At 41.5% G+C, this 24,697-nt stretch overlaps 1 protein-coding gene across 5 annotated transcripts in view; it reads left to right on the plus strand.

Annotated features, from left to right (window-relative positions):
- LOC150010478 (WASH complex subunit 2-like) overlaps positions 1 to 21,511 on the plus strand; it is a 70,105-nt gene extending 48,594 nt beyond the window's left edge. For 2 of the 5 annotated variants that reach the window (XM_090278381.1, XM_090278383.1), the window contains 11 exons: positions 5,794 to 5,902; positions 10,994 to 11,149; positions 12,846 to 13,028; positions 13,969 to 14,097; positions 14,226 to 14,306; positions 14,873 to 14,995; positions 15,984 to 16,046; positions 16,391 to 16,603; positions 18,171 to 18,788; positions 19,610 to 19,787; positions 21,168 to 21,511. In XM_090278381.1, the coding sequence (XP_090134507.1) occupies positions 5,794 to 5,902; positions 10,994 to 11,149; positions 12,846 to 13,028; positions 13,969 to 14,097; positions 14,226 to 14,306; positions 14,873 to 14,995; positions 15,984 to 16,046; positions 16,391 to 16,603; positions 18,171 to 18,788; positions 19,610 to 19,787; positions 21,168 to 21,307 (1,993 nt within the window). In that variant the 3' untranslated portion in view covers positions 21,308 to 21,511. The remainder of the gene's footprint in view (positions 1 to 5,793; positions 5,903 to 10,993; positions 11,150 to 12,845; positions 13,029 to 13,968; positions 14,098 to 14,225; positions 14,307 to 14,872; positions 14,996 to 15,983; positions 16,047 to 16,390; positions 16,604 to 18,170; positions 18,789 to 19,609; positions 19,788 to 21,167) is intronic. The other 3 variants (XM_090278382.1, XM_090278384.1, XM_090278385.1) reach the window with 3 other exon arrangements.
- The last annotated feature ends 3,186 nt before the right edge of the window (positions 21,512 to 24,697 follow it).

Consider the following 24,697-nt stretch of genomic DNA (forward strand, 5'->3'; position numbering starts at 1 on the left):
TTTCATTGCTTGAAATATTTTTGACCATTCCCTTCTGGCTTGTAGTGTTTCTGTTGAGAAATCGGTTGATAACCTTATCAGAGCTCCCTTGTATGTTACTTGCTGTTTTTCTCTTGCTGCTTTTAGGATTCTCTCTTTGTCTTTGAATGTTGCCATTTTAATTATGATGTGCCATGGAGTGGGTTTTTTAGGGTTCCTCTTCATTGGTACTCTCTGTGCTTCCTGAACTTGTATAACTTTTTCTCTCATCAGGTTGGAAAAATTTTCTGTCACTATTTCTCCTCTCAGTTTTTCAATTCTATGCTCCTTTTCTTCTCCCTCTCTTATTCTGATGATCCTGATATTACTTCTTCTCATGCTATCCTGTAATTCCCTTACATCTTGTTCATATTTTTCATTTTGCTGTATTGTCTGAGAGTTTTTCTCTACATTATCTTCTAACTCACTAATCCGATCCTCTGCTTCGTTTAGTCTGCTTTTGACTGATTCTATTGTGTTTTTCAGTTCAGAGATTGAATTCTTCATTTCTTCCTGGGTCTTGTTAATAGTTCCCATGTCTTTTTTTATACTGGTGTAGTTCTCTGCAAGTTCCCTGTTATTTTCTTGGAGCTGCTGATAACTTCCTTGGAGGTTGTCATAGTTGTTTTTAAGATTGTCGAGTATATTGAGCTTCTTCACCACCATTGTTTTGAATTCCATGTCTGACATTTGGGCTATGTCTATTCCATCTACCTCTCTTTCTGGGGATTCCTCTTTTCTTTTCATTGAGAGGTTGTTACTGCATCTTACCGTGTTAGATTCTTCTTGTTTGTTTTTATTTTTTTGGGTTTCTCTGCTTTGACTTCCAATCTTTGTGGTAGGAGATTCTTTATAGGAGATCTGGGGGTTTCAGTGGTGCTGTCTCTTTGATCTCCTGAGCCTGATGTTCTTGGGTTACCCTTTACGTCGTTTGTTTATGCTGTCTGGTTATATTTCAGATGCTCTTTGGTAGAATCTTCCTTCTGGCTAGTTGATTGAGAGTCACTCTATCCACTTTGTCTTGAGTTCTTTTGTGGAGATGTCAGTTCAGCCTTCATTTGTTGTCATCTTTTTCTGCATCCCCAGCTGGTCTAATGTGGCGGGTCAGAGGTTCTTGTTCCTTGCAGCCGTGGTATGCGCCGGCTGGAGCCAGCTGAGGGGCCTTTGCGCGTGTGCCCCTGTGCGCGCAGGGTAGCCCAAGAGCTTGCTTCGGGCCTGTCGAGCTGCGCTCCGGGCCCTGGTCTCTCGCCTCACAGGGCAGGGTCCCAGACACTTGGGCACAGTGGAAGTGAGCGATTGGCGCCTATTGAGGCCGGGCCGAGGTGCTTCTGTGCTCTCACGCCCGTGCGCACGGAAGGTGGCCCGAGAGCTAGCCTCAGTCCTGCTGAGCCGAGCTCCGGGAGTTGGTCTCTTGACTTTCAGTGTGGGGCCCCGGACACTTGTGCACAGTGGAAGTGAGCGTCTGTGAGTTGCTGCTGCCCGCTGTTCCCCTGCCACAGCTGCCCGCCGTCCAGAACCCGTTTGGGCGGGCATGAGCGGAGCCTGAGCAAGTGGTGTGCGTTCCGGCCTGGGGACTGGTGCCTGGCGCCCACTGGAGCTGGATAGGGGTGTCTGCGCACAGTCTTCTGCGTGTTCAGTGGACCTTCCCTGTTCCCGTTGGGGCACTGATCTTATGTTTGTTGGGGAGTGTCTGAGGGGCACCTGGACTCGCGGCTGTGCACATGGGCCGGTGAATGAGGGCACTTCCCTATGAGCGCCCGTGTGACCCAAGGGGAGGGTTGGGGTGTGGACGAGCGCAGCTCTGCACCTGCACTCCTCAAGAGTGTCCTACCACTCCCAAACTTTCCACCCCTCTCTGCAGTCCACAATAGAAAAATACAAAGGAAAATCACGTTCTCACATGCACAGCAGTACGCTGTCTCCTGTCCTTCAGCACCAATGCCACTTGGTCCAGTCTGGTCTCTGCCAGCGGGCAGGGATCTGCTCTCCTCCCAACTCGTCTCTGGGGAAGCCTGTGGTCGCCAAAAAGCCTTTGTGTACTTCCAGCCGCAGCTCGGGCAGCCACCCCAGTCAGGAATCCTGTTTCGTCCCTTTTTCCTCTGCTATCCTCACTAAACAGGTTGTTCCCAGATGGTTTTTCTCTAATCCGGCAGTGCCAAGGCTCGACTCCTGCCAGTGTCCAGCTCCTCACTGATATGTTCTTTCTGCAATTAGCCCAAACTGCAGACAGGTCTCGGGAGCCTGAAAGCGCAGCCTCCCCTCACTCCTCTGCCATCTTCTCTCCACTTCTTCCCTTATGCATTTGCTGTACTCAAGCATATCTGTCAAGGCTGTGAGCATCTTTATCACCCCTGTTTTGAAGTTTGCATCTGTTTGGTTGGCTGTCTCCTCATCTGTGAGGTTGGTTATCTCCTTGTCGCTTAGTTCTCCTAATGGAACCTTGATCTGTTCCCCCTTTTGGGCCATACTTCTCTGTCTCCTCATTCTGACAGGCTCCAGTGTTTGTTTGCCTCTGTGTCTTAGGTAGAGCTGTCGCGCCTGTTACATTGTAAGGTGCGGAGCCCTAGGTATTTGTCAGTACAGGGCAACCCTTTTCACCACGTCGTGGCGCTGTATGTGTGGGGCAGGGTCTGAGAGGGAACAATGCCGCTTGCTTAGCACTGGCTCCTTTTCCAGGCACTTCTCCCACTTCCATATGGGACTGACACCTCTCTTGCTATTTCCCTGGTCGTTGTTCCCAGACTGGGTGGTTCTGCAGAGATTCTAGGACCGTGGGGGCCCTTTAAAAAAGTGGACTCTGCTGAGAGACCAGCAGTTTCTTCATCCACCCCAACACACACTGTTTGCACAGTCAGAAGCAATGAGGCTTGATTTTCCCCGGCGCTGGGACTATGAGCTGTATGGTCTGGTCTGGTGCTGGGAGTGCTACCCAGCTGTCCCTCCTGACTTTTTAAAATGTGTGATTGCGCTTTCCAGCAGTCTGCCACTGCTGCTACCACCACACTGCGTCTTTTCCACCCTTGACCTGCCCCTCCTACCTGTCTGGATGAGTATTTCTTCTTTATATCTTTGTTTGTTGGACTTCCATTCCGCCTGCTTTTTTGGAACTTCAGGTTGTCTCTAGTTTTGAGGTAGTTGTATTCCTTCTTAGTTGTGGAGGGAGACACAGAGTGTCTGTCTAGGCCTCCATCTTGGCCGGAAGCCCTCTTTTTGTTTCTTTCTCTGCTCAATCCCACCACCACCCATAGAGCTGTCAGCGATATCTGTACTTTTTAAATCATTGAGAATACCTACCCTATTATTTATAATGAGGAATACTCTAGTTCACTGAGCAGCATATTTTTCTTCTAAGGACAGAATTTGTTGAGAGGCCAAAATATAACCAGTAGTTGCTAAGATGTGGAATGAGGGCCAGGTTAACGTTTAACTGTCTTTGTTTTCTCTTTAGTTATCTATGTCCAGAAAACTAGCTTTTCTCCGATTACCTTTAGAATCTGTCATCAAATCTTTTTCTGTGGGTTAGGGTTTTTTTTTTAAGTATATTTTATTGATTATGTTGTTACAGTAGTTCTATTTTTTTTCCCCTTTGCTCCTTTCTGCCCAGTAGCCCCCTTCCCTCCAGGAATCCCACCCCCCTTAGTTCATGTCCATGAGTCATGCATGTAAGTTCTTTGGCTTCACCCTTTCCTATATTATTTTTAACTTCCCCCTGTCTATTTTGTACCAACCAATTATGCTTCTTAGTCCCTGCACCATTCCCCCATTTCTCATTTTCCCCACTCCCAGCTGATAACCCTCCAGATGATCCCCATACCTATGATTCTGTTGCTATTCTGGTTTGTTTAGTTGGATTTTGTTTTTATTTGTTAGATTCAGTTGTTGTGAGTTTGTTGTCATTTTAATGTTCATAGTTTTGTTCTTGTTTTTCTTAGGTAAGTCCTTTTGACATTTCATATAATAATGGCTTGGTGATGATGAACTCCTTTAGCTTTACCTAATCTGGGAAGCACTTCATCTACCCTTCCATTCCAAATGATAACTTTGCTGGATAGAGTAATCCAGGTTGCATGTTGCCTTTCATCACATTGAATACTGCTTGCCAGTCCCTTCCTGCCTGCAAAGTTTCTTTTGAGAAATCAGCTGATAGTCCTATAGGCACTCCCATGTAGGCAAGTCTCCGTGTCTCTCCTGCTGCCCCCATGACTCTGTCTTTATCTTTCACCTTTGGCATCTCAATTATGATGCATCCTGGTATGGTCCCCTCTGGATCCAGCTCGCCCGGGACCCTCCATGCTTCTCGGACCTGTATGTCTATCTCCTTCACAAAATTTGGGAAGTTTTCCTCATTTTTTTCAATTCTTGCTTCCTCATTCTGCACTGGTTGACTGTTTTTTTCTTCCTAATGTTCCAAATCATTGATTTGAACCCCGGTTTCCTTCCCTTCACCATCGGTTTTGTGTGGATTTTCCTTCATTTCACTTGGCATAGCCTTCACTTCTTCTCTTATGTATTTGCCATACTCAAGCATATCTGTCAAGTCTGTTTGAACATCTTTATCACCAGTATTTCGAATTCTGCGTTTGTTAGGTTGTCTATTTCCTTGTCGTTAGTTCTCCCACTGGAACCTTGATCTGTTCCACCTTTTGGGACATACTTCTTTGTGTCCTCATTCTGACAGGGTCCTGTGTTTGTTTGCCTCTGCGTCTGTTGTAAGGGGCGGAGCCTTAGGGGTTCGTCAGTATTGGTCAACCTGTTTCCTTATGTTGTGGCGCTGTATGTGGGTGAGGAGTCTAAGAGGGAACAATGCTGCCTTCCCAGCACTCGCCCCTTTTCCAGGCACCTTTCCCACTTCCACACCGGACTGGCGCCCCTCTGGCTGTTGGCCTAGGCCCCCTCTGGCTGCTGGCCTGGTTGTCGTTCCCAGAGTGGGTGGGTCTGCAGACATTCTTTACAGTGGGGGCCCTTTAAACAAGTGGACTCAGCTGAGACTAGCAGTTTCTGCCTCCACCCCAACCCCCACTGGTCTGCATAGTCAGAAGCAATGAGGCTTGATTTTCCCCAGTGCTGGGTCCGTGAGTTGCAAGGTCCGGTGAGCAGCTGGGAACGCTCCCCAGGTGTCCCTCCTGGCTTTTTAAAATGTGTGACTGTGCTTTTTTCTGGCCTACCACTGCCGCCACTCCTGCTACCACCACACCGCCTCCTATCCACCCCGGCTACACCCTTCCTGCCTATCTGGATTAGTATTTCTTCTTTATATCTTTGATTGCTGGACTTCCATGCGGTTTGATTTTCTGGAACTTCTGGTTGTTTCTAGTTTTGAGGTAGTTGTATTCCTTCTTAGTTATGGAGGGAGACACAGCGTGTCTGTCTACACCTCCGTCTTGGCCGGAAGTCTGGGTTGGGGTTTTTATTTGTGTGTTTGTTTGTTTAGAAATTATTTGTTCAGAAAGTCACACATAAGATTTTCTCCTGCTCTACCTAGTTAAAAAATAACTATCTTAGATGCTTAAAAATACCAGATGTCTCATTAAGAAACCCCTGGATGTTTGTACCATAGGGGTGAAAGACATAGGCTGAATATCTGCTAGATACAAACTTCACCTACTTCAAAGGTTTTTCTTGTTTGCTTTCAACTGTGTAAGGTCAACAGATGGCTCAAGTGTTTTAGTGGTAGGTGAATTTCTATAGATGTGGTATAGTATGGACATTGTATTTAAAAAAAAACAAAAACAAAAAAATAAACGCCTTTTATTTGACTTTTGTTTGTTTGTGTAGCCACACGAAGACCCAGAGAGCATCACTCCTCTTTGAAGATGATGCTGATTACGGAAGTTCTCTGTTTGGTTCTCCTCCCACATCTGTTCCTCCTGCGACAAGGACAACGGTATTTTTAACCTCTTAGTTTCAGGAAGTATCCTTGAGGTGATGTTACATAGATAGTGATACCTTTCTGAATCAGTTCCTAAAGCTTGACCTTGGAGACTGAGTCTAATGGAAAAATTCATTTACGTAGTTTTAGAAAGAGATCTTCTGGTTAGTGGTATGTTACAAAGGAAATACACTGCAGAGCCTGGAGAAAAGGATTCTTCCATGTCATGCAGACCGGTTCAGAATCAGGTACAGGTCTCAGAGTCTCAAGGGGAGTGCTGCTACATTTCTCCTAGAGGAATTGCCGGGTTTAGTGCCCGTTGTGTGGAGTTCTGCTACCACTAGACCAGGGCAGTTCAAGCATGAATAATCTCTTTTAGGAGCATGTTTTAAGTGCTAAGACTCTGGTTTATGTTAGTAGTAAGTCATTAAAGAGGAAGAAAATTCTGACATGCTACAATATGTTTGAATCTGGAAGAAACCAGTCAGAAAAAGACAAATCACGTATACTTCCACTTACATGAGGTACTTGGAATAGTCAGATTTATAGAAATAGGAAGTAAAGTGGTGCTTGCCAGGGTCTAGGGATTGTGGGAAATGAGGAATTGTCTAATGGGTACAGAGTTTTAGTTTTGCAAGACAAAAAATTTTGAAGATTGGTTGCAAAGCAATGCAAATATTTTTAACACTACTGAATGATACACTTAGAAATGGTTAAAATGGTAAATTTTATGTTAAGTGTTTTTTACCACAGTTAAAAAGAATTTTTTTTTTAAATATATGATAAGAAAAAAAGTAGCCAGTGAGTGGCTTATGGTGTAAATATCCTTGCAGTGATTATATCTAAGTGGCATCACTACCACAATCACCCAAGCTAAAACATTTAGCCAATGTTGATGTTAGTTATGTCAAAAAGGAGTATTAAAGAACGAGAGGAAGGTGGCATTTCAATAATAATTGTTCAGTGGAACTACACATACTGGAATCCTGTCTTTGGCCGGTCATTTATCCTTCTCCAATGCATTCCCTATTTTATTGCCATCTGGCCATTGCTACCATTCCCAAGGGAAATACAGAACTTCTTAAGCTATAACCCCTGAAGAACACCTGTGCTAGATTAGCTTAAAAGGCCAAGAATCAAACTGACTCACGGCCTGCCATGAGGACCTTCAGCAGCAAGCTCAAGACCACTCCAGTTTGGCATGTGTTAGAGGCAGAAAGACCAAGACTGGGAAGAATTGCTGAGTTGCCTGGCACTCCTCCCATGTGCGAGCAGCCACAGAATCCAAAAGGCAGCTCTTCCACGGGGCTGGATGAAGAAAATTTACCCCTCCAACTAGAGTGACAGGTGACCAAATCCCTGATACCTGCATATTCCCAGGTACATTGCCCCTTTTAGGGGTACAGTGAAGGAAGGCTATGTCAGTAAAGGAGCCTGGAAGTTTCTGTTTTCTACAGGTTGTTACTTTGCTCTTTTTCCATGACTATTAAATATTGTTTTGTTTAAAGTTTATTTTAAATTATACTGTAATACATGCATGCTTTCTCAAAAATGGTTTTAAAAATGTATAGAGATTCCGAAGTCCCATTCCACATTCCTTCCTAGATGTCGTCACTGGTAACAGTGTTGTCAGTTTTTCAGGCCTGTTTCTAAACATTTACATTAAAAAAAAAATTTAGTCAGTGTTTTTCTATATTTCTATGAATCCTTTTTGTCCTGCAGCATTATTGTCATTTTGCACTTTGCTGTTTCCACATAATATTATTCCACAGTGCAACTATACCAGGACATGTGTGACTATTTCTCCTTTGATGGAGTATCACCACTGTTTTCTGCAAGGTTGTTAGGGATGCTTCTACTCTCCTGCCTTGTCATCTTTAATCATGACTATTCAGATAATTTTTTAACTTGCCTCTGTCAGTCTTCCTTCCCTTCATCTGCTCTCCTTGCTGTTGCCCTAGCTCTTCTTAAAGATAACCGATTCTATCATGTTCTTGTTACAATACCTCAGCTCAGCCTACCATGCCACCTTTAATCTCATTCAAACTGGACTTATCTTTTCCAGTCTCATGTACCACATATGCTAGGGGACTCATCCTGTTCCAGAACACTCCAGAAGAGGTTGTTGTCTCTTTTGTCTGGAAATAGTCTTCATATTTTCAGACATAGTACAAATGTTAACTTGTCCTATCAAAACCCCCCAGACCAGGCATATGCCAGTTAATGATTGAGGAACTGTTCCCTAACCATATTCCCATTAAGTGGGGTTGCACAGTTTGTACTAGAAGCATTCAGTGCTGGAGGAGCGTTCTGTCTTTCTGGGCTCTGGAGCTTCTGCTGGTGCTTCTCAGATGCTCAAAATCTTTTTCATGAATCACCTGTCCATGTGTCTCCCTAAATAGGACACTTAGTGGCTCCATGGTTAAAAGAGTCGGGAGATCTGAGTGGCTTTTCTTTATAAATTATAAGTAGTAACTTCTACCTTGGATAAATAAGCACTAATCTAATGAATTTTGAAGGTTCTGTAAATGAAAAACTAAAATCTATAGTATTATGATGATCAAATAATACAAAGTTCAGAGATTCACATTGTAAGTAGCTGAACAACCTGCACACATAATTTTTACCATTTGTGAAATATAATCACCTTTGGACAAAGTATATAAAAGATATTTTCTGTTTAGAAATCTTAGAATTTTTTAAAGTAAGGTAAATGTGACTTGTAAACCTATGAAGAAAATTATGACAATGATGAAGAGTCAGCTTATGTTTAGAAAGGTTTAAAACCAGTAGTTTGGGTAACATTTTCCTTGGATTAAGGCCCATAGTTATTTGAAGGGAGAATATGTTTTACCATAATTCTTGTTTTTTTATCCTCATCAACTTGCATTGAAGTTACATGTAATTTTCAGTGAACCCACACTGCACAAACGTTTTTCCTTTATTTAATGCAGTTTGCCTTATTTCTTCTGAAACTCTTTTGTGGGTTTTCAGTCTTTTATTTCAAGTTCAAATGATTATTATTTTAAGGATCTCTTTCTAACAATAACTAAAAATTTCCTTACCTTAGTATTCTTCATTAATAGTATTTTTTATCATAGTAGTGTTGTTCTTTAGTTTCCAAACTTTTCTTCCTAACTTGACTTCATATCATCTAGTCTAGTAGGATGAGAGAGTTATAGTATTTTTCTCAAGAATTTTTGATGTCACTTGCCCTAAGAGTGGTGGTACATCTACTCAAGTCATATAACCTCAGTTTCCTAATCTCTGAAGTTTTCGTCTCCCAGTATGAAAGAGATGAGAGATGGAGCAAAGTGCTCGCAATCCTGTGGTGACCCTTACTTGATGTAAAATACCGTAATTGGTGTGGAAATATACTGTATGATTCATTAAGTAAATACACCAACAGATGTGTGGTAGCTATTAAAATAAATTAAGAAGAAAGTAAGGGCTAGGTAGAGATATAAGTAATATTCTTATCAACGAAGCAAATGATACTGAAGAGAACAGGAAAACCTTGAAAGATGAGGATTTGCTTCTAAAGTAAGGAGGAGAAGGCATGGCAGTGTGAAAGTTTGCAATAAATTTAAGGAATAGTGAGGACTGATGAGGTGCAGATGAATAAAGGGATATAATGAGGTGTCAGTTGATTGACATGCTTAGCCTTTGCTTAATGCAAACAGCATGTTTGGGGTAGGAAATGAAGTTAATCTGGTATTTTATTTTAGCAAGACAACTCTGGAAGATGTTATGTAGCAGAAATGTAAGAGGAGGAAGGCAGAAAGACTAGTAATTGTCTTGGTGGCAGAGGTAAGGATCTAAGTAAGCGATGTTGGTATCTGTGGAGTTGAGAGACACAAGGAGACCAGGTGCAGAAGACATGGTAGCAGAAACTCTAAAGTGCCATATCTGCGAGTCTGGGGTAGTAGTGTTTATTTCTCCTTTTTCTTTGTTCCCCCTTCAATATCCTGTCCTATTGTTAATGGTGTATGGGATGCTTGGGAACTCCCGAGATGGAAATTAAAGGCGTTGACCACAAAAACTATACTCAGGTGAGAGGTTTATTAAAAAGCTTGTACACACGAGGGAAACAGCGTCCTGGGGGAGAAAGGAGGTGCTGTTGCCCCTGAACAAAACCGGGGGAACTGTTTTAAATAAGTTGAGGCAGAAAGGATGCAGTCTGTGTGGCATGTCTTAAGTATGTAGAGGCAGGCGGGGACTTTGGTGCCTAAGTAGTGGAACTACATACATGATTCTTCATGCTTTACATGTCTCATTAGCATGTTAAATCTTCACCCAGGGGTGTGTTTTTTAGGATTTAAATGAGGGAGGGTTATTGAAAGGACAGTCTTGTTAGTGCTTGTGTGTGAGCCAAGAGAACAAAATTTAAGCCTACCAAAGTAAATCTTGAAGACAGCAGTGTTCTTCAGTCTAGCTGTTAATTGGCTGTAGGAAAAAGGGAGAGCAATGGGGCAATTAATGGTTTCTTGGCTTCCTGCCAAGGTAGGCCCAGGGCGTAGCCTGCCTTCCTTGCTCTCTCCCACAACACTCCCTAAAGAGGCCTGTAGTTTCAGCTTGTTCTGTGCATTGCAGGGATAGCACACCGGTTTTGTTGTTGTTGTTGTTGTTGAGTGTTAACCGAAAAAGGCCAAATGAGGGACAGCAAGCATTTGTTCGAGATCCAAAAGAAAGAATAGCTCTTCAGGAAGCACTGATTCAGCCAGAAACCCACATAGCATTCTGATTAGGAGGCAAGGGAAGGGGAACAATTACATGAAGAGAAGGAAAGCGTTTCTGTGGTTGTTAATAAACTAAGGAAGGAATTTCTATATGTATAGATAAACTAAGACAGTGATGTTCATTCTAAAGAATGTTTTAAATTTTCAGTCTTAGTTGTAATCTCTGGTTTCTTGTTATCTTGGCAAACCATTGGGATACAATGCTGCTCTAAGCCCAGTCCAAAGGTTATTTTACCCAGTTTTACCACTCCAAAGGTTTGTGGAATAAGACATACAAGGCGTTCCTCTGGGATAGCAGCTCTACTCCATTTTCAAGTGGTTCTGTTGATATTATTCATGAGGATGTCATTTACTCATCTTTTGGTAGAAAAAAGAGACTGTCCCGGAGGTACCACCTTTGCTATTCAGCAATGAAGAAGAGGAGGAGGCACAATTTGGAGTGAAACCTGTGGACAAGAAGGTTGAGAGTGCCAAAGAATTGTCAGAATGTGGGAGCACTCATGTGGTTGAGGAGTCAGAAAAGGTGGATTTTTTCTTTTTGTATATTCTGATAAGTTTGTCTTATGTTTTTGTAAAACCCACACACGAATACACATGTATGTGCCATTACATTTTTCTACCACAGAAAATAAATGGCTCATTGGTTGAAAGTTTTGAAAACCCTGGAAAGTATAAAGAAGAAAATCTCTGATTTCACCTTTCAGGGAACCTTCAGTATTGCCTCTCAGCCTCTTTTCCAGGCTTGTGACACAGTGAGGTGCCTGTTCCCATTGCATTCATTACAATTTTGTTCTGATGCCCATTTTGCCTTTCTTTCTCTACATCTTATTTTTCATTTTGGTTTTCTCTCTGCATGTGTGCTCTTTCCGCTGACTTGTTTTCTTCTCTGTAGCCTTTCTATTACCCTGGTTCTCTTACGCGCCCCACCTGTACTTGAATTAAAATGACTGTCTTAAGAAGATTTTAGTTTACTCTTCTTTTACATTCAGTTGATGTTGGTGTGACTTAAAGTGAAATTTATCCTTCTTCCAAAACATTACCTTTCTTTTTCTGGATGATCTGTCGTTTCCTACAGGAGAGGTCTGTGGATAAGGCTGCTAGCTGCATCTGGAAATAAGCAGTTGCCATTAGTCTTTGTATACCTTTTCCTCTTTTCTCACTTTATTTGTACTCTCTGTGTTCAACTGCTTAGGGTTAATCTCTCTTCTAGGGCCTATGTGAAGAACATTGCATATACTTTTCCTCTTGAGGCTCCTTGTGGCTGCAGTGATACATGTTTTATTTGTACCTGAGTCATTGTATGACATTCTCTTCCTGTGATTTCATTGTGGGCCTTTTCTGTGTTCCAGAAGTCCCTCAGTTATGCCAGTTATAGCTTGTTCCACACTTGCACTCTGTAACTGCTTGTTGTACTGCTCTCCCCCTTGCTTGAGTATAAACTCCTTGAGTATTGGGGCCGGGTTTGTTTTGTTCACCACTATACCTGTTGTACTTAGCATATTACTTTGCACATAGTAGTCACTTTTAAAATTATACATTTCTTCAAAGAAGTATATATGTTCATAGTGTAACCACTTTGAAATGAGGATGCACTTCACAGTTAATGGCATGTTTAACTGGGAGTTGTTTTTTGTTTCTTGCTGGTTCATACAATAGTAATTGTTCTTAAAATCAATGCTAACTTAACCTGAAATGTGGTACTTGTTAAATGACTAGAATAAAGTCTTCATTTAAGGATTATTAGAGATTCTACTCATTGCATGCAATATAATCTTTCAACAATTTAAATGTCTAATTTTGGCAGTTAGGTTCCTCCTTGTGATTTGTGTGTTAGTTAAATATTAGGAAATATATGATCCACTCCTAATGATTTATATTTGTGTTATCTCTATGATTTAGAAGTTTTTTTTATAGCTCTTGAGCAGCTTATGTGGATCAGAGTAATAACTGACATATATCCCTTGGTTGGAAAGAGGGACTCATGGCTTTAAATGATTGGAGAATTTGTCTTTGGCTATAACTTATCTGCTCAAGACTATCAGGGCAGCTGATGAAGAATTGGCCTCAGTGTTTTATTACCTGGGAGTAGGTGTGCTGAACTGCAGTACACCAAAATGTGCAAATATGGCAATTCCTGGATTAATGAGGAGTTTGGAAGGCCCTCTAATAGAATTTGTATTTCCAGGTGTTACTTTTTTCCTGATTGTTTCCATTTTCAGGAAGGGCCTTTGACTGTATCTGCTCAGGAAGCAGTCAAGCATTCTGATTTATTTCCTTCATCATCCGAATTGGACAAAGGAACCAAAAGTAGAACCAGAACTGTTCTTAGCTTATTTGATGAGGAAGAGGAGAAAACAGAAGATCACTACAGCATTCAGCCTCTAAAGAAAGAAGTAGGAAAGGTGAGCAAAAGAATAAGAGTCTTATTTCATGCTATCATTTCTGTCATATGAGTTGATGAATTGAGGGTTCTAGTTACTCCACATCCTCACCAAGACTTTTGCTGTATTTTCTTCTAATCTTAACTGTATATGATTTTGTACTGTGATTATTTTTTTAGTTATGAAAATTTTAACCTTAATTTCTGTTATTACAACTGGTGTTCATGTATAATCAGTAATAATAATTATTAGTTAATTTTTAATGTGACCCATTTTGTCAGAAGTGAGGTTTCTTTTGTTTCAATTTGTGGATGTGATACTAAAGAAATAGGGGAGAATTTTAGAATGTCAAGTCTGGGGCACTATTAATACCAAACCAAGTAATGTAAATAGTAACTTTCAAATCTCAGATATCCTAGCAAACAAAAAGAATTTGTTTGGAATCTGAAGGCTGTGGGATAGAAGGTAGATGGGCATATGGGAAGTTTGACTGCTTACGCCTGTACCAAGTCTTTGGCCTAAGGTGCTGACAGGTTAGGGATACATAGTTGACCACTCTGTAGTCTCTGGTATTAAGTCAGCTGCTGTCTCTCTTCCCTTTGAAAATGCGATGGAGAGAACTTAATTAATTTTTGTGTTTTCACTCCTAAAATGTTTCTCATTATGGAATTAATCATTGTTTTTTAAGTAAAAAGTTCAGACACTACACAAGGATTGAAAGATCTTTCCAGATTATATGTTATTTGTATTTATATATTCTCAACTATTTTTGGTAGCTATGCGTATTCCATTATGTTAATGTGTCACTCCCTTTCTGATTGGCACTTAGGCTGTGTCCAGCCTTTAGCTAATATAAACAAAGCCTCAAGGAGGTATCATTCCGTTTTTATAGTTGTATATGGTTTCCCTGATGTAAGTCCTTAGCAGTTTAAACACACATGAACTCTCCTCTTTTTCCCAGAGTCCCACTCCTGATACCCGCCCCAGGAGCACAGGTGTGTTTCAGGATGAAGAGCTTCTTTTTAGTCACAAGCTCCAGAAGGACAATGACCCAGATGTTGATCTTTTCTCCAGCACCAAAAATACCAGGGTCAGTTCCAAATGGTTCTCTACATCATGACTTTGTTATTTTATTAGATATTACCTGAGCAGCTCACCTAGCTCTCTTTGTAAGTTGTTTTGGTTTGGGCTGTTGAATTTGAGTTTTGTCTGTTCTAGTTGCTAGAGCCAAGTGTTGGGAGCCTTTTTGGGGATGATGAAGATGATGACCTTTTCAGTTCTGCCAAGTTCCAGCCTTTGGTACCAGCCTTTTGTTCTCAGTACTGGGGTGTGTGGGAAGGCTTCTGGGAAAAGAAATCATGTCTAATTACATGATTAAAAATATACTCAGAGAATTTTGGGGCTTACTAATCAGTGAATGGCAAATAATGTGCTGATGAGAGTGTTTATGTTGTCCCCCTCTCATGTTCCGTAGCTAATATTAAAACATTAGTTAACCTACGCTCTTTTAGTTCAAATTTGTTTGACTTCTAAGTTATTGTAAGGTGAGTGCACATAATACAGTTACTAAATATTCATGCTTTTTAGGTGCAGAGCTTTACATTTGAGTGTTAGCCTGCATGTGCCATTTTCCCCTGTCCCAGTAGATATTGTAAGTACTCGTTTTCTTTTTATCAAGAGAGGACTCCTGAGAAAGTCACAGTCTTTACAGTGTTCTTTCTGAAATGCTGCTTTTGAGTTAGTTCAACCTTCATTTGATAAATGACTTTTAAAACGCAGAACTGAGATTCTTTTATTGCATTATGACTTTTCTTTAAAATGTTTAAGATACTTGACAGACTTCTGGTATTCTTTTTCATTTGAAGATACCAGAAAAGAAGAGGGTAGTGAAAAAAGAACACTTCGTTTCCTCTCTCAAGAACCAGAAGCATCCTGAATCTACTCAAGGTATCAAAGAAAAAAGCATGTGGAAACTGGAAACCCCTCAGGTTAGAATTAATCTCTAAGAATTTTGAGCTCTTGTTTTCATCCCAATACAGATTAACTTCGTTACACGGACACAAGTTATTCAGAGTTCTCTGAATTGAGGAAATAGCACCTAGGTTTACCTCTCTTTCTTTACTGTATTTTAAAATCCCTGTTAATCTCTCTTCTCATTCTACCTTCCGGGCCCATGAATCTGTACTTATCATTATTATTTTTGTAATACCTCCAAATTCTGTCCAAGATAAGAGTTAAGGTGGGGTGAAGAATCTTTTTCCCACTAGAACTTTCATTTCTCCTTTTGGGCTGCCTTGGAGTAGAACTACATTTGAATAAAATATACATTGCATCCAATTTCTGGTTTCCCCCTTCATGTTACCTCTTCTGAGGTCATTGCTGTTAGGTCTCTGTCCTCAGCAGTCTTCTCTGTGGAGGGCTTCCTGAGGATAGGCCAGGACTGGAGAGGGAGTTCCCTTCTGGCTTGCAGCTGTCCCTAGGTATCTAGCTGAGGCCTCAGTGTCCTGAGCTGTGAAACAAGTCACTAGGACTAGTACATCTCAAGTGACTTGCCTCAAGTCTCAGCTGCTTTTGCTCCTGGAACCAGTGCATTCAGTAGGCTGTGGGTGAATTTCTGTGTGCTTTGTAATATTTGCTGTGTGGATAACTAGCATGGTAATTTTGCCAGTTGATGAGATTTTGATGCTCTGATACACTGTTAATTCTCATGAATCTTATTCATGATCCCTTTCTCCCTTTACTCCATATATAGTCTGACAGCCTTCCACTTACCACAATGGATGAGGAGGTATAAGGGAAGTAATTTTAGTGAAGTGTTTTTAGGCCGCAGGCAAGATTTGAATGCATTTCCCATTAGAGAATCACAGAAAGTGATAGTTTAACTCCATCACAGATTTATTTACAGGCATAAATGTAATCCAAGAGACACCATTCTATTTCCTTAATGGATTTTTAATTGAATGTAATTTCACACAGGACTCACCAGGTCCCGCTCCATTTAAAACCAAAGAGCCGTCCTCTCGGATTTGGAAAATACAAGTAATTAAAACATATTTGGAATCTTCATTGCCTGCCTTGTGGCATCTGTACACTTTTCTGGATTTTTACTTTTGTCAACTGCTGCCAGGTGTTTTCTCATCTTTTCCCCACCCTCCAGTTGTTGCTTCTTGTGTGCTGCATCTGTAACATCTGTTCTTCCGCCCAAGTCGTGGGCACAGGTGTATAACCCTCTGTTTTAATTCTAAGACTTGATGAGGAGACTTACCTACATTTTTCCTCTCATATTACTTGTTATATACACTGAGTCTTTCATGATATGTCACAGTAATATAGACTGCTGTGTTTAAGAAAATATACAAAGTAAGTTTTATTTTCTTCCTTAGGAAAATTTAGCAATTAACCCTGCAGCTTTGCTGCCTGCAGCGACTCCCCAGATATCTGGAACGAATCCTCTTCTTCCGGAACTGGCTTTTCATTCTGCTGAACCTGGGAGAATCCAGAGTCTGGAAAGTATACCCACTCTTTCTGGGAGTGGGGAGGCTGGCGTGAGTTTTGATCTTCCAGCTCAGGCTGACACTTTACACAGTGCAAATAAGGTGAGAAAGCCCTCTTTGCTTGCTTGCTTGCTTTTTTTTTTTTTTAAGCCAGAACAACTTGTATGTTTCTTTCTAGTTTAACAGTTATTTACAATAGGCCAACTTTCCATTTGAAAGAGGCACCTCATCCTTCCTTCATATCCTCCCTAATCCTGTGTCCACTTTCTGCTACCTGCATTTGTTACATTTACATTCTGCTCAGTAGCCACAGTGAAATCCCACTACCTCCACGCTGTTCTTGCACTGCCACCAAGAGGTCTTCTAAACACAGAGTAGATTGTGTCCTTCCTCTTCTGGCTCCTCACTGCCCAAAGCAGGACATTAGAGCTCCTTGGATTAGTGTTAAAACCTTTCCAATCTGTGCTACCTGAAGCTTCCAGTTTTCCACCCAGTCACTCCACACTATCTGCCTAAGCCCCGGTCACACCAAGCACCACTCTGAATACATACCCCACCTGGCTAGTGCCATCAGCTAGTGCTGTGTCCTCTTTTAGGAATGCCCTTCCTCATTGACAGCTCTGTGGTATTTCCCCTGCTGCCCCCTGTCCTGAGCTCCCTCCTCTGAGATCCCCAGTTAGTACAGACCTGCCACACTGTTCCATAGGACTGTGGACTCATGCTAGATGGATTGTGAACTCTAAGGGTTTGCTTTCATTTTAGTGTTTGTTTGTTTTTTTCCTATCCAGTCTACTTCCTCTCTAGAAAGTCTTAGCTGATCTTTGAGTAAGCAACAGTTCATAGGATAACCCTGGCAGATACATTCCTTTCAGGTATTTCCAAACCTATTTTCCTTGTGAAAAATAAACCATCCTGACTTTTATTATGTTTTCTTAGTTTTTATTTTGGTTAAGTTTAAATTAGCTCCTTAAAATTATTTGTTAAATATCCTTAAAATAGGCACAGTCAAGTACTTTGCCCAGAGTAGCTTATACCTTCTCAAACTACTCGATATTTTGGGAAAGACCACAAATACTGCATTATTGCAATAAGTGACATATTTTGAGATTCTATTAAGAGTTCTGATTTCTAAGCAATAGTTTTTTATGTAGAATATTTACCATTTGAATTTATTGTTTGTTAATTTGAAGAAAAGGTCATCTTAGATTATCTTTCTTTTATTGTGATATTTCCCTTCTCCTGGAGTGTGATTTTAGGCTAGTTAGTAGCAGAATTTCTTCTGTTCTTTGTTGTTTTGAAATATATCCACATTTAAATTGAGGGCAGAGTAGGGACCAGGGAGGGTTAGGGGACACAGAGCCACCAACATTTCTACTGCAGGTTTCAGTGGCAGATGAAGCTTTTGTATGAAATTGAATAGAAATTGCCCTCAAAAGACTAAAAAATGGGGAACACTAGAGGATTAAAATGACTTAGTTATGGAGTACTAGGAGCTATTAAACTTCTGGAAATCTTAAAAAATAACCTCTTTTGTGTCTTAGATAGTATTTTGACTGAGGTAGATTAGATAACCATGTAATTTTTTGAGTTGCTGGTTTTTTGCTGTGTTAGCTTTGGACACTTTTTAAAAAAATCTTCAGATCAACGTGTGGTCTTTCTGTCATTGCAGAGCCGGGTGAAAGTGAGAGGGAAGCGCAGGCCACAGACCCGTGTAGCTCGGCGGTTGGCTGCCCAGGAGTCCAGTGAGGCTGAGGACATGAGTGTCCCCAGAGGGTCCATTGCACAATTGGCAGATGGCACCATTTCACCAGATGGCTATCGGGCACAGCCCAGAGCAGCTGGTGGAAAAGAGAGCTCTGAGGAAGCCCTAACAGCTTCCACTTCAACTTGGACAGGTGCTCTGGTTCCTGGAGTGAACAGAAACCCCTCTGGAAAATCTCTGGGTCAGGCTCTTGGGGATAACCTTTTTAATTCTGGAGATATCTTTTCCAAAGACAATGAATCTCAGCCCATGGGGAGAAGAAAAGCCAAGGCAAAGGCAGCAGAGAGCCCAGCCAACCCACCAGGGGGAAGTAAAGAAAAGGGCCCCATGTTTCCTGCTCTAGGTGAAGCAGGGAGTGATGATAATCTCTTTAAGTCTGTTAAACCAAAACCAGCAAAGAAAACAAACCCCTTCCCTCTCCTGGAAGGTGAGGACTATCTCTTCCCAGATCAGAAAGGCAAGAGGAATGAATCAAAATTCAACGGTCAGCAAGCTGTCATCTCAAAAGCACAAGATATTTTTGAGGTAAGAGGGTATAACAGTATGTTTTTGTGCCTGGTTCTTTATGAAGGAAACTACCACTTGACTTATTTTAGCTGTTGGTTACATTAGGCTTGTTTGTTGCTGCCCAACATCTACTTGCTTAGTAATTATAATTAGGTTCTTTTATTAATAACCGAAACTTGAAATAGTTGTTTTGTTTTATATAGATGGTAATTACTGTCTGGCCATAACCATTGATATAGATCTTATTTTTAGAGTTTTTATCAGAATGTTGCTTCAGTCAGCTTCCTTGGCATGACATTCTATGACATATATAAAGCAGTATTGGTACAGCTTGAGTGTTTAACCTCTGGTTCTTAGGCAAACGGGCCCTAGCTGATGATTGAACACAGGTTACAAGGCCTTTGGTGGCACTCTCTAGGCAGTGTTTATAGAACATCTGGGTACTGGAAATACGAGGTGAACTATGACCAGTGCTCTGTTCTTTAGCACTCTCAGGGAGAGAAATTGGGTACAGACAGGGCAACAGATAAATAAGATGTTTTCAGAAAATGTTAATGTCTTAAAGAAAACAACCCAGGACAGTGGGGCATAGTGATGGGCAGGGGTAGGAGGCACTTTCCAGGTAGGACTGGTAGAGCGGGCCTTTCTATAGAGTTGACATTTGAGCTGGGACTAGAAGAATGAGAAGGACCAGGCCAGACAGAAATCTAGCAGAGGGGGCAAGTCATGTGGCTGTTTTAGAACACTGGCAGTGTGCGTTTCTACATCTTGTTGAAATGTTTTTACTAAAAAAGAGTTTTTGATTTAATATTGTTTTGCTTGTTTTTTGCCTTAACAAGGATGATATATTTGCTACAGAAGCAGTTAAACCCTCACAAAAAACAAGAGAGAAGGAAAGAACATTTGAACCCAGCATGTTTGATGATAACATTGATATTTTTGCTGACCTAACTATAAAACCAAAAGAAAAGTCCAAGAAGAAAGTGGAAACTAAGTCTATATTTGATGATGATATGGGTAAGTTTGGTTTCCTGCAAATGGCATAGAGTATTATCATTCAGTGACTTTGCTCTTTATCTTGGCCCTTTCCTGGAAAATGTTCGCCGGTGGGTTTCCTTTGGCTTGTGATGTAATCCTGGGTTAGAGTGAAGAGAGATAAATAAATGGACTAGTTATTTTGGTGAAATAACTTTTTGATATGATGGACATCAGGGATTTGAAGGGGCCCAGAATTTGACCTTTAAGTATAATTTAACTTTTACCTTACTATTCCCCCTGCCAATTATCTGTGACAAATCTGAACACTCTGGTGTTATGGGAGGAGACTCAGAAACTACCCTACATGCTGAAGTTGATAGAGGTTGCTGCCTCAGGTGTGATGCAGTTGTTGAGTCACTTCTAGCTGGAGAGTAAGCATCAGTGTTCAGAGAATGGAGGGCATTTCACGAGGAGAACAGGACTAAATAGGGAAGCAGGCTATAACTCAGAGTTCACATCTCACCAAAGATCTTTTTTGTTTGTAAATGTGCTCATTTTCACTCCATAACTAAATGTAGGGCTTCTGAAACGTCTTGTGTATTGGTAGATAGGACTTGGGTTAAAGCCAGATATACATTTCCTACTCCATCTCCTCTCTCTCCAGGTCTAAACTTTGGGGTTAACTTGTAGAAAGCTGGGGCTGTAGTATCACACTGCGTCTTATTCCCCAAGCAAGCTGTGAGCTCCATCTCTATCTGCTTCCTACAACATGGTGTGCAGAAGAGACTTTCATTTCTTTCATTACAAAAAACGTGATACAGACCTATTCAGAAAATGTAGAGTGAAAAACAAATCCTAGAGGTAACCATTATTGAGAGTTAGGTTGTATTTTTTCAGATATGGTGATATTGTTATGGGTTTATATACTTATTTTTTTCCAAAGTAAGAATTTACTTTACCTATTCTGCTGTTCCTTTTAGTCTTATGTCAGTAGAGATCTGCTTCCCTGTTTTTAGGTGGTTAGTATTGCTTTGTATTTAGTTCTTAGCCTATTGAGGGTGATCTAGATTGTTTCTACGTTTTCTCTATTACAAATAATGCCATGGTATTTAACATTTGTGTATATGTATGTACATTTACACATGCTAAAATCTTTGTAGGATAGAATTTTATCAGTAACGTTACTGAGAACCTGTGACTTGTATTTGATCATAGAACTCAATTAGTAGCAGAGCCAGGACCAGTATCTAGGAGGCTTGGCTTTGTCTTAGTGTTTTTAGGTATCCTATTATATTACCAGACTTGAGTCTTTGCTGGTTTGTGTAGATGTGTCTTAAAAGTCCTCCCCACTGCCCACCCAACCCCCTCCCACCACCTTTTTTTTGCCTATTTAGTAACTCTTTTTCTTTCTTTTTAAAGATGACGTCTTCTCCTCTGGTATCCAGGCAAAGACAACCAAACCAAAAAGTCGATCTTCACAGGCAGCACCTGAACCAAAATCTGAACACAAGGTGGCCAACATATTTGATGATCCTTTGAATGCCTTTGGAGGCCCATAGAACATACTGGGTATCACATCTCACTCTTGAGCTACGTCCTTGAGTTAATAATGCTATCTTACATGTTCATTGTCTTAACTGAATTATAAAAAGGAAATACTGAAACAGCATACTCACCTTTTACCAAACGCACTTAGTATTATTTTTCTGCACTGGTTTTAATCATGCTTAATTCTGCAAAACAAAAATAAATGTTTCACAATGGTTTTTTGTTTGTTTATTTTTTTAAAACTATATTTTAATTTAATTAGCCTTGGTAAAGGCACAATGTGATTTAGGTGTATTAGGGAAGAAACCTCCTTGTGCCTTTCATGGGTGGTCAAGGAATCCTAGAGGTAGCAAGCAAATACCAGACTGATAACCAAGGGTCTTCCTTATAAGTGGATGGGAGCCCTGTCTTAGAGCCTGGGCAGATGATAGAGGAAGGGGATGAGAGATTATCCACTTCATGAATCTTTGCAATAGGAGAGAAGGTTTCTTCTGATTCCACTGAGGTTTTCTTTTATGCCTCCACAAGTCTACTGAGGGAAGGTTTGACATATTATGGCCCTTCACTATCAGTTTCTGAAAATAGTGTTTTCTTTTTTAAATTTATTAATTTTAGAAAAAGAGAAAGTGAGACAGACAGACATTAATTTGTTACTCTATTTAGTTATGCATGCACTGGTTGATTCTTATATGTACCCTGACTGGGGATTGAACCCACAACCTTGGCATATCAGGACAATGCTCTAACCAACTGAGTGAAGGCAGAAAATAAAGGTTTATTGGAACCCAGTCATACCCATTTATTTACATATTGCCTATGGCTGCTTTCACCCTACCTGTAATGCCAGAGTTGAGTAGTTGTGACAAAGGCTGGATCGCCAACAAAGCCTAAGATATTTCCTGTCTGGCCCTTTACAGAAATAGTTTGCTGATTCTTGCTCTCAGGCATTCAGTTCAATTCCTTGGACATTTGCATTATTTTGTGAAAGAGGCAGAATGAACCCAGGTAATTGTAGGGAGAAGTGCTGAGGATGGAAATGTCAGTCTCTATAGCAGCACTGTTCCATAGAACTCTGCACCTAAGGGAATGTTCTGTACCTGTGTGGTCCATTGTGGTCGCTACTAGCTGCATACATGGCTGTTACTCCCAGTCTGTGTTTTCCTGAACTGTGCCGTGTTGGTGCTCAGTAGTCAGTCTGTAACAATGGCACAAACTTGTAGGCAAAATTGGCTTCACCAGTCCTGAAGCCACTAAGTTTGTCCTTGGGCCCTTTTAAGATTGAACTGGGAATTAATTGCTCATTTCCTAGTCAGATTTTGCCCAGCTCCCACAGATCAGCTGCTTGCCCTGCTCTGCTTACGCTATAGGCAGGAGAGCAGGAGAGGGTGCTTACTAGTTACCTGTTCCTTTCTCTCTCCCTTGTGTGCACCTCTGCTTTGTCCCTGGTCCTGCTCTTGACTCCAAGCCCACTGTGGAGTCTGACTCAGTAAGCATTTGTTAAACCTGATTTTCTTTTGCAGTGATCAAATCTTCTAACCTGTCATTAGGATGGATTCCAGGAAATTCAGAAGAGTTAGAAAATAGGCAAATTGCTATTACCTTTGAAAGGGGGAAGGAACATACTAGCCCTGTGGTGGACACTTTCCATGTTATTTTATTCAGTCTCCGCAACTCAAATAGGTAATGTCCTCGTTTTACAGATAAGGCTAAAATCTGAAAGCAGAGTAGAAGAGTAAAACAGGTTTGGATTTTGTTTTGAGATCTAAGCAAGTTCTTTTTCCTTTCTTAGCTTTTATTTGTTGTCAGGTAGGGTTTTCAGTACCAACTTTGCAGGACTGTGAGGGGAGAGAATATGCAAAGTGCATATTCAAGGCTAGAAGCACACAGACTCTGGAAAGGACCCCGCCCTTCCTTGTTGGTCTCCAGGGCGCCCCCCTGGGCTCCAGTCAGGTGTCCACTTTTAGTAATAAAGGGTTAACATCCGGGCCACTGCTAACCGACAACCACCACCGAACGCAAAGGAAACCTGCTCCCCAGCAACCTCCAGCGCTGGGGCCAGACTTGATTGGAGGGTGGCGTGAGCGGCAGCTAGTGATTGGCGTGTGGAGTCACAAAGGGGCGGAGTGCGGACGTGGATCCTTGTTGGTCAGCGAGCAGCGGGGCTTATGGGTGGGTGGGCAAGCGGACCAGATTGTCGGTGAGGGCGAGTGGGCGCAATGGGGAGTGTTTCTGGGGGCGCGGGGCGCGCTGCTGCTTCTGTGGGCCATAGAGCAGTGCCTACCTCTGGGCACAGGACAGGTGGGCCGCAACCCCTCGGCCGCTGCTGCCCAGAAGCCCACACGGCGGGCTGTCTTCACTGAGGTCACAGCCTCCACTTTCCGTCCCCTGTGAGTGCGATGCCCAGCGCCACGCCCGCCGGCTGCTCTCCCAGTCACCAGTTTCTACGCAGAGCCTGATCGCTGTCCTCCAAGATCAGGCCCCTGTGTCTGCGGAACCAGTACTCCTGGAGGAGCACGGGCTGCGCAGGTGACTCAGGTGTCTTCAGGTGTCTGTACGCTGATGGCCCCAGTACACGTTGGCTCCGACGGATTTCACAGTTCCACTATGAAATTAATTCTAGGCTAGAGTCTAGGGTACAGATGCATGGTGTGGTGATGTAATTTCTGTAGCTTGTATTTAAAACAGGATTTTTTTCCCCTCACAGTAAAAATAGTTCATTAATAGTCACTTTTTAATGGCTGAATATCTTTCTGGATCCTTTTACATTGGGTAAAAGTTTAAAAGATAACTTTTGTGTGGCTAATACTATTTAGAACAGAGGTTAAAGCTAATTCTGAGTCACTGAAATTATTTATTCAGCGCTATTATTGCCTAACCTGCCTTTAACATACCTTTCATCTTTGGTGGTTGTATTTTTAGGAACTTTTTCAGGAGAGTTGAGAGAAATGTTTTGGGAATTGATTTAGAAGTGTTTTTGATGCCATTACTCTTTTTATATATTATTTTATTGTTGATCAATTACAGTTGTCCCAATTTCCCCCCCATTGCTCTCCCCTACCCCCCACCACAGTCTGTCCCCACCCTGTTGGCCATATCCATGGGTCCTTTATACTTGTTCCTTCACTAGACCCTTCCCCTTCTTTCCCTGTCATCCCCCTTCCCTTTGGTCACTGTCACTCTGTTCCTTATTGCCATGTCCCTGGTTCTCTTTTGCTCGTTTGTTTGTTTTGTTCATTAGGTTCCACTTACAGGTGAGATTATATGGTATTTGTCTTTTGCCACCTGGCTTATTTCACTTAGCATAACACTCTCCGTTTCCATCCATGCTGTTGCAAAAGGTAGGAGTTCCTCTTTTCTTTCTGCTTCATAGTATTCCATTTTGTAAATGTACCATCATATAC

The sequence above is a fragment of the Furipterus horrens genome, unplaced genomic scaffold (genome assembly GCF_987537825.1).
Source record: "Furipterus horrens unplaced genomic scaffold, mFurHor1.1.pri manual_scaffold_5, whole genome shotgun sequence".
In the NCBI taxonomy this organism is placed as follows: domain Eukaryota; kingdom Metazoa; phylum Chordata; class Mammalia; order Chiroptera; family Furipteridae; genus Furipterus; species Furipterus horrens.